Here is a 13,000-nt window from a genome sequence, read left to right on the forward strand (position 1 = left end):
CAAGATTGTGAATTTTGCAGCTGGATAAGGGCTTGAAGTCATACTATTTGGGTATGATTAGTTATTGTTTGTATCATGGTGAAGAGCTGAAAGAGGACATACTCTCACTTTTTTCATCCTTTTTTCCCCCCCTTAGGTCAGATCTTGAAGTGTAAGGTGCAGACTTCTCTTCACGGTGCATGGACGGAAAGCCAATGCGCAGGTAAGGTGCAGAAGAAGAAATTATTCTTCTCTGATCAAAACCTGACAATTGATATTGAGTTGATTTGGTAAGTAGCTAGTCCATAACATGGTTATTTGAGGTGTGTATTCTACAACTGAGAATATTTATTTAAGGGGCAAAACTAAACATCTGTTAACACGAATATGCTGTTAGAGAAAGGAAGTATACAAGATATGTGTTGCCATAATCATCCATTTTAAAATAGTTCCCTGTGTTGCTTAAAAAATGTACTTTGGACCACTTATTTTATGGTGTGATTATACCAATATTTCCTCATGAACCATCTAGCAGTATTTCTTAAACCTAATCATGCTCCTGATGTGCATTAGTGTGACCTTTACTGTAGACTCAAGTTCTCTACAGGCCAAGGGGATTTGTCTCCTATTTGTGGATACTAATTGCATCTACTGTAATGGGCTGTGGACACATCTGCAATCTCTTCCTGTGTAATGTATCAGAGGGGTAGCCGTGTTATTCTGGATCTGTAAAAGCAGCAAAGAGTCTTGTGGCACCTTATAGACTAACTTTGCTGCTTTTTCCTGTGTAATGCTGACATCAGCTATGTCAGAAACAGTCTCTGTCCTGTAAAGGAAAGAAGAATTGTGTTGTTAAAAAGGGACATTGACCAGCCTGTTTGACATGAATTGTATCTGTCCATTTTGATTATTTTAATACTGAGTGTGCCATAGTTTATGCTTTATAGCAGATATATTTCTGTATTTTTAAACAGGCTGCCTACAAAAGGCCTGTCTGTTTGCATGGTTGAGAATCACTTTTCAAAGGTATTGGACAGCCAAGACTCATGAATATCATGTAGCCTGATAAGCTGGTTGTGTCCCTTAGTTCAAAATATCTGTTGGAAGTGGGGAAAACTTATTAGATGCACACCGGTAATCACATAAACATTACAGTAAGAAAAGAGGTGGGATTTTAGCATTAGCCACTTTGTAGAGGGATATTAATTACTGCATTTGCAGAAACAAGTACTAACATAAACTTGGTTGTGTAACAGGGTGGTAGGAATTGCATTGCATATTAGCTCAGTAATGTCATTGTACAAACCCTTATTGAATTAAATGAACCCCTCAACAACCAGAAAAAGATTATCCATGCTACTGCTTCAATTAAGCTAATAAATACATCCTGGGACGTGACACAGGTGTCATTGTATCATTCAGCATTTTGCTGAGACAAGGAGATTGATTTAGGCTGTGAGGGGACACAGTTGCCTTTCTACTGTGAGTTTTTTCCTCAGAGGACGGACTGAATAATCTACCAGATATTTGCATCTTGATCTTCTTCAGTGGGAGCAGTTTAAACATTTTTAGCAACCATAAGGCCACATCTATTCTATTCGGGTTCTTGTACTGCCGTCATCACTGTAGTACCTGAATGCTTTGCCTAAACGCATAAAACAGTGTGATAAGCATTTGCTATGTGTGGCTTACCTCTCTTCCCCCCCCCCCCCCTTTTTTGTGTGTGTGTGCGCGCACAAGGGAAAAAAATATGTGAGGTTTTAAAAATTGTTTCTGCATTTATTTTGGCTGCTGTGCTGTATGACAAGGAATGGAAAGTGTTGAGGTTTGAGGTTGTTTTTAGATCCTGTGGAAGTTCATTTCTCAGTCTTAGCTCTGTCTCCTGCACAGACAAGTTTACCCTGGCAATGGACAGGGTAATGAGCAGCAGATTTTTCTATCATGGTCCTAATCCTGGAACATTAGGCAAAATTTTTAGATATACTGGGTCCAGACCCTCTAGCACCTTGAAGAGAAGGACAGAGATCTTGAATTTGACTCAGTGTTCTATAGGAAGCTAGTGGAGAGAGCAGATGATAGTTGTGATGTGCTAATGCTAACTTGTGTTGTTGAGGTGTTTGTGCTGTGTACTAACTGGAGTTTCCTAAGAGCTGACAGCTTCATGTCCAAGTATATTGCATTGCTGTAGTCCAGCCAGAAGCTGACAATGGCATGGATCATCTTTTTTTTTTTTTTTTTGGGTGGGGGGAGGGCTCCTAATCTTTTGCATATCTCAGGGAGCTCTGTGTGACCCATTAGGTTCCTGTTTTGTTTGTCATTCTATTGCTTATTTGCTTCCAAAATGTATTTCAAACAAATCTTGCTACATTGTACTATTGGGGAAGCATTTACTTTTATCCTTAATCAATGCCCTGCAGACATAGTAGCACCTTGTGTGATGGTCTTGTCAGAGCTCACAAGCAAAGTGGGGTTGGGCTGGGTCATTACTTGGATAGATGGTTATATTAGATCTGGTTTCAGAGTAGCAGCCGTGTTAGTCTGTATCCACAAAAAGAACAGGAGTACTTGTGGCACCTTAGAGACTAAGGCCTTGGCTACACTTGCACGTTATAGCACAATAAAGGCACATAGAGCGCTCTGACTCCACGGCTGGAGTGCTCCTGATACTCCACCCCCCCCCCCCCCCGAAAGGAATAACGTTCGTTGCGCCGCAGCACCAGTATGGACACTTACTGCGCTCTGTTTGGCCTCCAGAAGTGTCCCACAATGCCTGTTCTAGCCACTCTGGTCATCGCTTTTGAACTCTGCTGCCCTGTCCTCAGGTGACCAAGCATCAGACCCGCCCTTTAAATTCCCTGGGAATTTTGAAAATCCCCTTCCTGTTTGCTCAGCCAGGTGTGGAGTGCTCTCAGTGCATCCTTCCAGGTGGCCGTGCCTCCACGTGCCAGGCAAGCCCCAGTATGGAGCAATAGCAAGGTCCTGGACCTCATCAGTGTTTGGGGGGAGGAAGCTGTGCAGTCCCATCTGCACTCCAGCCATAGGAATTACAATACCTTCCGGCACGTATCAAGGGCCATGATGGACAGGAGCCATGACCGGGATGCAGTGCAGTGTCGGGTTAAAGTAAAGGAGCTGCAGAATGCCTACTGCAAAGCCCACTAGGCAAACGGCCACTCCAGTGCTGCCCCCGTGACCTGCAAATTCTACAGAGAGCTGGACGCGATACTTGAGGGTGATCCCACCTCCATTGCAACGACCACCATGGACACTTCCGAGCCCAGCACAGCAAGGATGCAGGGGAGGAGGAGGAAAGCACAAGCGATGGTGCTGGGGCCAGGGGAGACACCCCAGAATCCCTAGATCAAGGGTTGGCAACCTATGGCATGCATGCCGATTTTTAATGGCACGCTGCTGCCTGCCAGAAGCATGCCATTAAAAATCCTGCCCGGCCCGGCCCACTCTTCTCTGCCCTCCGCTCCGTCCGCCCCCAGCGGGGGCAAGGGGCAGAAGCTTGGTCCTGCTGGCGCCCCTGCCTCTTCCCTAGTGTGCTGGGTTCCTGCCCCTCCTCCTCCTCCTCTTTGTCCCTCTCTCCTTGCTGGCTGATCAGCTGATGGCCCTTGCGAGGGAGGGTGTCCGGAAGGAGCAGAGTCAGCGTGCTCGCTGCTCCAGGCGGAGGCAGAGAAGAAGTGGGGGCAGGGCCTTGGGGAAGGGGGGGTGTAATAGGGACATATCCCCTCCAGCCCTCTGCCCTGACCCCCCGTCACACACACCCAGCCCTCTGCCCTGAGCCCCACAGCCCTGCACACCCCCCAGGCCTGTGCCCTGAGCCCTGTGCCCCGCACACACCCCAGGCCCCTGCCCTGAGCCCTGTACCCCCCTCATACACACCCAGCCCTCTGCTTGACTCCTTCACCGCCCCCCCACGACCCCAGCCCTGATTCTGGCACCCCCCCACATACCCAGCCCCCCCCCACCCCATGCTCCCCCCACATCCTGACTCTTGCACCCCCCACATTTCCCCCCCCCCCCGAGCACCAAATGGGAGCTCCTGCACCACCATCCACCACATTTCCACCTGCCCCCCTCGCACCAAATGGGAGCTGCCCAGGTAAGTGCCCCACACCCAAACCTCCTGCCCCAACCCTGAGCCCCCTCCCTCATTCTAGCTCCTGGCTAGACCCTTCACCCCCAGCCCTGTGCTCAGTGCACTCCCACCCTCATCTCAGTGCAGAGAGAGGAAGAGAATGGGCCAGAACCAGGAAGAAGGTAGGTACCCACTGTATGTGGGCAGGGCTGGGACCCCAGACTGGCAGCGGGCTGAGCGGGTCCGGCAGCCGGGATCAGCCACTCAGCCCACTGCCAGTCTGGGGTCCCGGCCGCCAGCCCCACACAGCCCGCTGGGGTTCTGGCTGCCGGACTCTTGCCAGCTGGGGTCCCGGCCGCAGGCTCCACTCAGCCCGCCGCCAGCCTAGGTGAACAGAACCTCAGACCAGCAGCAGCTGAGCAGGCCGGCAGCGTAAGATCAACATTTTAATTTAATTTTAAATGAAGCTTCTTAAACATTTTGAAAACCTTGTTTATTTTACAATACAACAATAGTTTAGTTATATAATACATAGACTTATAGAGAGAGACCTTCTGAAAAACATTAAAATGTGTTACTGGCACGCGAAACCTTAAATTAAAGTGAATAAATGAAGACTCGGCACACGACTTCTGAAAGGTTGCCGACCCCTGCCCTAGATGCATGCAGCCAGAAGCTCTTCTCGAGCCAGGAGGAAGGCAGCCAGTCGCAGCATCCGGTGCTTGGGGAAGGACAAACAACAGAGGAGGTTCCTGGTAAGTGTCTTTCTTTTTGGGAAGGAAGTTTTTAGGTACGGGCTCTTTGGGCGAGGAGGGTAGGGGCTGCATGCATGCCTAGATGCGGAATAGCGCATTGATGTGGTCTATCACATTGCGGTAATCGGCATCGATGATCTCTTCAAAAGACTCAGCCAGAACGTGGGCAATGCGCTTGCGCAGGTTTATTGGGAGAGCCAGCGTGGTTCTTGTCCCAGTCAGGCTAATGTGTCCGTGCCACTGTGCCGTGAGGGGCGGGAGGACCATTGCTGCACACAGGTAAGCTGCGTATGAGCCAGGGTGGAAACTGCATTGTAGGAGAAGACCCTCCCTTGCTTCCCTGGTCACCCTCAGAAGCGAGATATCTTCCAGGACAAACTCCTGTGGAGAATGTTGGGATAGTGTTCAGTGTAGGTGCCCCCTGCAGCTGTTGGTTCTCCCCAAGGCACAGAAACCCAGGGGACAGTACAGCCATGAAACAATCAGTCCCCACTGGACCCCGTGCTTACTCACCATTTCTGGGGCTCCCGTGGGTTATGTGCGCTCACTTTGGGACAGGCAAAGTATGTTTTTTGTGATTGCCCTCCTAAAGTGCGGGGGAATCATTGCTCTGTCTGGTGTGTACAATGCTGCCTCTGTTAAGTGTTGCATTTTGCCTGTCTAGGTGCAACCTTGAGATCTCTCAGCCGCCATTCTTATCACCGTCCGACAGACTGAGAAGACTCAGGAAGAGACTGCGTAAAAGCAAAGAAGACATGCTGCATGAAGTCATGCAGCAGTCTGTAAACGAGAATCGAAAGGCGCAGAAGTAGAGGGAGAGCAAAAGGAGGATCCGCCAGGAAAATGCGACACACCGGCGACAAAGAACAGAATGGCTGATTAGCATAATGGAGCCACAATCAGACTCTATCCAAGCATTCGTCACCATGCAGGCAGAGCACTACTGTGCTCGCACCCCCACCCCCGCAGCCCTTGTCCCAAAACTCTTCCCCTTGTGCCCCCATGTCCCCTCCAACCCACTTTCCCCAACATCCGGGTTCTTACCACCCCCAGCTGCCTCCTACACCCGTAGCTTCACCACCCACCCACAAAAACTATGACCCTTATTCACTGCACTCAGCCCCCCTCAACATGCCTTATAGCCATCCTGAAGTGCATCACTCAGTGCACAGCACTCCAGACAGGATTCGAGTGTATGAAATCAGGACATACTCAAGCCTATGAGTGAACTGGTCCCCACCCCACTCGCCCTCTTATTATTTCTGTGTTACTTTGGTTTTTTTCAATAAATGAATTTTCTTTTCAATAAATGGAGTTTTTTACTTTACTTTATTAGTGCATAAAGCAAAATATACCTTAGCCCAGGAAAGCAACAAGGACTGCAAGAAAGATCACACACAGCCACTGGACTTAACTCCCATGCAGAGCACCAGACATTACTGGTGGCTTTCAGCCTCAAATTGCTCCCTCAGGGCATCCCTAATCCTTGCAGCCCCACGCTGGGCCCCTCTAATAGCCCTGCTCTCTGGCTGTTCAAATTCAGCCTCCAGGTGTTGAACCTCCAAGGCCCATGCCTGAGTGAAGCTTTCACCCTTCCCTTCACAAATAATATGGAGGGTACAGCATGCAGGTATAACCGCGGAGATGCTGTCTTTGGCCAAGTCCAGCTTCCCATAAAGAGAGCGCCAGCAGCCCTTCAAACGGCCAAAAGCATACTCCACAGTCATTCGGCACCGGCTCAGTCTGTAGTTGAACCATTCCTGGCTGCTGTCCAGGCTCCCTGTGTAGGGTTTCATGAGCCATAGCATTAAAGGGTAAGCAGGGTCTGCAAGGATCACAGTGGGCATTTCGACTTCCCCTAAGGTGATCTTCTGGTCTGGGAAAAAAGTCCTGGCTTGCAGCTTCCTGAACAGGCCAGTGTTCCGAAAGATGCGTGCGTCATGCACCTTTCCGGGCAGCCTGCGTTAAAGTCAATGAAACAACCATGGTGATCCACAAGCGCCTGGAGAACCATGGAGAAATACCCCTTTTGGTTAACGTACTCGGAGGCTAGGTGGGCTGGGACCAGAATAGGAATATGCATCCCATCTATCGCCCCTCCGCAGTTAGGGAAACCCATTTGTTCAAAGCCAGCCACAATGTCATGCACGTTACCCGGAGTCATGGTTCTTCTTAGCAGGATGCGATTAATGGCCCTACAAACTTGCATCAACACAATTCCAACCGTCGACTTTCCCACTCCAAACTGGTTAGCAACTAATCGGTAGCTGTCTGGAGTTGCCAGCTTCCAGATTGCAATAGCCACCCGCTTCTCCACTGGCAGGGAAGCTCTCAATCTTGTGTCCTAGCGCTGCAGGGTGGATGCGAGCTCAGCACACAGTCCCATGAAAGTGGCTTTTCTCATCTGAAAGTTCTGCAGCCACTGCTCCGTCATCCCAGACTAATTAATTAAGATGAGCTGTTATCAGCAGGAGAAAAAACCTTTTGTAGTGATAATCAAGATGGCCCATTTCAGACAGTTGACAAAAAGGTGTGAGCATACTTAACATGGGGAAATAGATTCAATTTGTGTAATGACCCAGCCACTCCCAGTCTCTATTCAAGCCCAAATTCATGGTATCTAGTTTGCATATTAATTCAAGTTCAGCAGTTTCTCGTTGGAGTCTGTTTTTGAAGCTTTTCTGTTGCAAAATTGCCACCTTTAAGTCTGTTACTGAGTGACCAGAGAGGTTGAAGTGTTCTCCTACTGGTTTTTGAACGTTATGATTCCTGATGTCAGATTTGTCTCCATTTATTCTTTTGCGTAGAGACTGTCTGGTTTGGCCAATGTACATGGCAGAGGGGCATTGCTGGCACATGGTGGCATATATCACATTGGTAGATGTGCAGTTGAACAAGCCCCTGATGGCGTGGTTGATGTGATTAGGTCCTATAATGGTGTCACTTGAATAGATATGTGGACAGAGTTGGCATTGGGCTTTGTTGCAGGGATTGGTTCCTAGGTTAGTGTTTTTGTTGTGTGGTGTGTGGTTGCTGGTGAGTATTTGCTTCAGGTTTGGGGGCTGTCTGTAAGTGAGGACTGGTCTGTCTCCCAAGATCTGTGAGATTGAGGGATCATCTTTCAGGATTGGTTGTAGATCTTTGATGATGCGCTGGAGAGGTTTTAGTTGGGGGCTGAAGGTGTGACGGCTAGTGGCGTTCTGTTATTTTCTTTGTTGGGCCTGTCCTGTAGTAGGTGACTTCTGGGTACTCTTCTGGCTCTGTCAGTCTGTTTTTTCGCTTCAAGTATCCAGCCTTTAGAGGGAACTGGTTAAAACTGTCTTCTTTGAGCAAAGAAAAAATAGCAGGTATGGGTTTTCACTGCAGTGATTACAATGGAGGAATGAGATGAAGTTAATTAAAGATTAAATTGTAGTTTGGGGAAGGCTGTTGCTTCTCACTGGGGAAGTCAGCCAGCTGCATGGACTGGGATTTCATCTGAGTGAAATTAGCTGCAGAAGGCATAGAAACCTTATTAAAAGACTCAGGATGCAGAGCCTCATTGGCTTCTTTCTTTCTGCATATAGATAATCTCATAGTGAAACTGACTTAATTGATTTTAATTCACTAAACTAAGAGAATTGTCATAGTAAGCAGTGTAAATAGTGACAGATAAACTGGCTTATTACAATTATTTAATTTTTAATAATATACGGTATTAGTATCAGGTTTTGAAAAGTGCTTGTTCACAACGCATAACTGTAAACTGTCAGTGTCCCTTTAAATCCCAAAATCTGTGAAGGGCAGGGACACGGTTTTGTTCCCACTGTTGATGACTAGAGTCATCTGCTCCTAGAAGCCTCCACTAAACATCTAGTTGATCCAGTGCATAGTGTTGAGGATTTAATAGCTGGCATTCATGATCGGTACTGAACTAATGTCCCAACATGTTGTGAGTGGGCACTGTGCTGTTGGAGGTAACTTATTCTGGTTGAGACATAAAATCAAGTTCCTTGTGTTCTGAAAATCCCATGACAGATTTAGGAATTGTAGCCTGGTGTACACACCAAATTCCAACACTGATATTTATATTCTTCAAACTGAAATGCAGTCCCCTTGCAGCTTCAGTTGGATACTGTAATCTTCACTTATTTTCCTAATGAATGTTGCAGAGTGCTGTTAAAGAGCTGCCTGCTTTCCACCCTAGGGAGGGTGGGGGTTGGGGGGTGAGGGGCTGAGAGTCGAAAGGTGCTTAAAAGTAAATTATTACTGAAGTGTCAGTGTGCATTTCACTCAGAAACATAGCCATAGATGTTTGGAACCTTGTAGGAGTTCCCTTTATACTGCAGGGATGGATGCAGTAGAGGAACTAGAAGTGGGTAGCAACCTAGGCAGCAGTGACCATGAGATGGTTGAGTTAAGGATCCCAACAAAAGGAAGAAAAGAGATTAGCAAAATATGGACCCTGGACTTCAGAAAAGCAGACTTAGACTCCATTAGGAAACTGATGGGCAGGATCCCCTGAGAGGCTAATATGATGGGGAAAGGAGTCCAGGAGAGCTGGCTGTATTTTAAAGAAGCCTTATTGAGGGCACAGGAACAAACCATCTCGATATGCAGAAAGAATAGCAAATATGGCAGGCAACCAGCTTGGCTCAACAGTGAAATCTTTGATGTGCTTAAACTCAAAAAGGAAGCTTAAAAGAAGTGGAAATTTGGACAGATGACTAGGGAGGAGTATAAAAATATTGCTCGAGCATGCAGGGGTGAAATCAGGAAGGCCAAAGCACAATTGGAATTGCAGCTAGCAAGGGATGTGAAGGGTAACAAGAAGGGTTTCTACAGGTATGTTAGCAACAAGAAGACGGTCTGGGAAAGTGTGGGACCCTTACTGATGGGGAGGCAATATAGAGATGGATGATGTGGGAAAAGCTGAAGTACTCAATGCTTTGTTTGCCTTGATCTTCACAGACAAGGTCAGCTCCTTGACTGCTGCACTGGGCAGCACAGTATGGGGAGGAGGCGAGCAGCCCTCAGTGCTGAAAGAACAAGTTAAGGACTATTTAGAAAAGCTGGACATGCGCAAGTCCATGGGTCCAGATCTAATGCATCCAAGGGTGCTGAGGAAGTTGGCTGATGTGACTGTAGAGCCATCGGCCATTATCTTTGAAAACTCATGGCGATTGGGATTGGTCCCGGACGATTGGAAAAAGGCGAATAGAGTGCCCATATTTTAAAAAAGGGAAGAAAGAGAACCTGGGGAACTACAGTCTGGTCAGCCTCACTTCAGTCCCTGGTAAAATCATGGAGTAGGTCCTCAAAGAATCCATTTTGAAGCACTTGGAGGAGAAGAAGGTGATCAGGAACAGTCAACATGGATTCACCAAGGGCAGGTCATGCCTGACCAACCTGATTGCCGTCTATGATGAGATAACTGGCTCTGTGGATATGGGGAAAGCGGTGGATGTGATATATCTTGACTTTAGAAAAGCTTTTGATATGATCTCCCACAGTATTCTTGCCAGCAAGTTAACGAAGTAGGGATTGGATGAACGGACTATAAGGTGGGTAGAAAGCTGGCTAGATTGTGGGGCTCAACGGGTAGTGATCAACGGCTCAATGTCTAGTTGGCAGCCGGTATCAAGCGGAGTGCCCTAGGGGTCGGTCCTGGAGCTGGTTTTGTTCAACTACTTTATTAAGGATCTGGATAATGGGATGGATTGCACCCTAGGCAAGTTCACAGATGACACTAAGCTGAGGGGAGAGGTAGATACGCTGGAGGGTAGGGATAGGGTTCAGAGTGACCTAGACAAATTGGAGGATTGGGCCAAAAGAAATCTGATGAGGTTCAACAGGGACAAGTGCAGAGTTCTGCACTTAGGATGGAAGAATCCCATTCACTGCTACAGGCTGGAGACCGGCTAAGCAGCAGTTCTGCTGAAAAGGACCTGGGGATTACAGTGGACGAGAAGCTGGATATGAGTCAGCAGTGTGCCCTTGTTGCCAAGAAGGCCAACAGTATATTGGGCTGTATTAGTAGGAGTATTGCCAGCAGATCGAGGGAAGTGGTTATTCCCCTCTATTCAGCACTGGTGAGGCCACATCTGGAGTATTGTGTCCAGCTTTGGTCCCCCCACTACGGAAGGGATGTGGACAAATTGGAGAGAGACCAGTGAAGCACAACAAAAATGATTAGAGGGCTGGGGCACATGACTTAGGAGGAGAGGCTGAGGGAACTGGGGTTATTTAGTCTGCAGAAGAGAAGAGTGAGGGAGGATTTGATAGTATCCTTCATCTACCTGAAGGGGGGATCCCAAGAGGATGGAGCTCGGCTGTTCTCAGTGGTGACAGATGACAGAACAAGAAGCAATGGTCTCAAGTTGCAGTGGGGAGGTCTAGGTTGGATATTAGGAAACACTATTTCACTAGGAGGGTGCTGAAGCACTGGAATGGGTTACTAGGGAGGTGGTGGCATCTCCATCCTTAGAGGTTTTTAAGGCCTGGCTTGATAAAGCTCTGGCTGGGATGATTTAGTTGGGGTTGGTCCTGCTTTGAGCAGGGGGTTGGAGTAGATGACCTTCTGAACCACTTCTACGAGAAGTGTATAGTTGTTACTGCTGATCCTTTTGCAGTGATGTGCAAGTGGAGACATGTTTTTCCTGTGTAAACAGCATTTAGCCTCTGGAGGATAGCCTAGGGTGACCACTCTGGCCAGAGGCTCTGCTGCTCTGACACCAGGTAAACAGACATCCGCCCCTCCCCCCTGTAAAGCACCCGGGAACTTTGAAACTCCCTTTCCTGTTTTGTTTGCAAGCGCTCATCTGGCCAAGTGACCATGGCTGCTCCACAGAGCAAAGGAGCTCCCGTTTGGACCCTGAGCTCCCCCCGCCACCTCCAGACCTATGGTCAAAATGGAGAGAGCTGCACTGTGGGGTAGCTGCCCTCAGTGCGCTGCTCATTGGTGATGGAAATGCTGCAAGTGTAAACACTATCTGATGCCTGTGGAAGCAAGTGAGTTCACAAACCAGCAGGCTTTTCTTTCACCAGTTCCCTAATCACAGGTGAAACTGGCAGTGCAAAAACTCCCTAAGTGTAGACATCAGCATAATAAATGCTTGTGACATAAAGCTCTGGGAACCAGCACAGCCAAATACAGTGAGGAGATAAAACAGCCCATTTATTTAGCTGACTTGCAGGCTGGCTGTGTTCCTATTTTACTTTTCAGCATTGTATGCTACAAAGTGATCTTGTCAACTCGTCCTTAATCCCATTGTATTTGCTGATTTCCCCAGCCCTGCACACTGATGGAAGCTAATCCCTGAATATCTGTATAGCTGAGTGTGAATCTTTGATCCTTGCATACACATTTCCTCTTCAGGTTTCAGTGGTAGCCGTGTTAGTCTGTATCAGCAAAAAAAAAACAACAACAAAAAAACACGGAGTCCTTGTGGCAGTTTAGAGACTAACAAATTTACTTGGGCATAAGCTTTCATGGGCTAGAACCCACTTCATCAGATGTATGAAGTGAAAAATGCAGGAGCAGGTATAAATACATGAAAGGATGTGGGTTGCTTGGGTTCTAGCCCACGAAAGCTTATGCCCAGATAAATGTTAGTCTCTAAGGTGCCACAAGGAATCCTCAGTTTTTTATTTCCTCTTCAGTCTCCCAGGAGCATCTCTCAGCCCTTTGTGTGGGGGAAGGAAGCCAGCCTAGCATGTGAGAATCAAGTGCTGCCTTCTGTCTTTCACACTTCTAAGCCACTGAGTCATCATTTCATTCCCTGCACATATTTATGCATAATGCACATATTATGCAGTTAAATTATTATCCTGGTTCAGACATATGCCATCAGCTGGGTCCTTTTAATTCACTCTTCTGTGCCTCTGGCCTGGTCTACACTGGGGGGCGGGGGTGTCGATGTAAGATACGCAACATCAGCTACGGGAATACCGTAGCTGAAGTCGACGTATCTTATTCCGACTTACCTCCCGTCCTCACAGCGTGGGATCGACAGCGGCGGCTCCCCCGTCGACTCCGCTACCGCCGCTCGCTCCGGTGGAGTACCGGAGTCGACGGGGAGCGCCTTTGGGGATCGACTGTTACCCACCGATATAGCGGGTAGTCTGGACGTACCCCCTATGTAGCAGCAACTCCCAGTACATAACATCAAGCATCTGGTCTGATCCAATGTGAAAATTCCCA

The 13,000-nt window shown here is 47.9% G+C and overlaps 1 protein-coding gene across 1 annotated transcript in view; it reads left to right on the forward strand.

Annotated features, from left to right (window-relative positions):
* Nucleotides 1-13,000, forward strand: part of KLHL20 (kelch like family member 20) — a 43,860-nt gene that overhangs the window by 3,258 nt on the left and 27,602 nt on the right. The window contains exon 2 of the mRNA XM_039485091.1: nucleotides 137-202. Within this exon, the coding sequence (XP_039341025.1) occupies nucleotides 180-202 (23 nt within the window). The 5' untranslated portion in view covers nucleotides 137-179. The remainder of the gene's footprint in view (nucleotides 1-136; nucleotides 203-13,000) is intronic.

Source organism: Mauremys reevesii, linkage group 8 (assembly GCF_016161935.1).
Source record: "Mauremys reevesii isolate NIE-2019 linkage group 8, ASM1616193v1, whole genome shotgun sequence".
In the NCBI taxonomy this organism is placed as follows: Eukaryota; Metazoa; Chordata; order Testudines; family Geoemydidae; genus Mauremys; species Mauremys reevesii.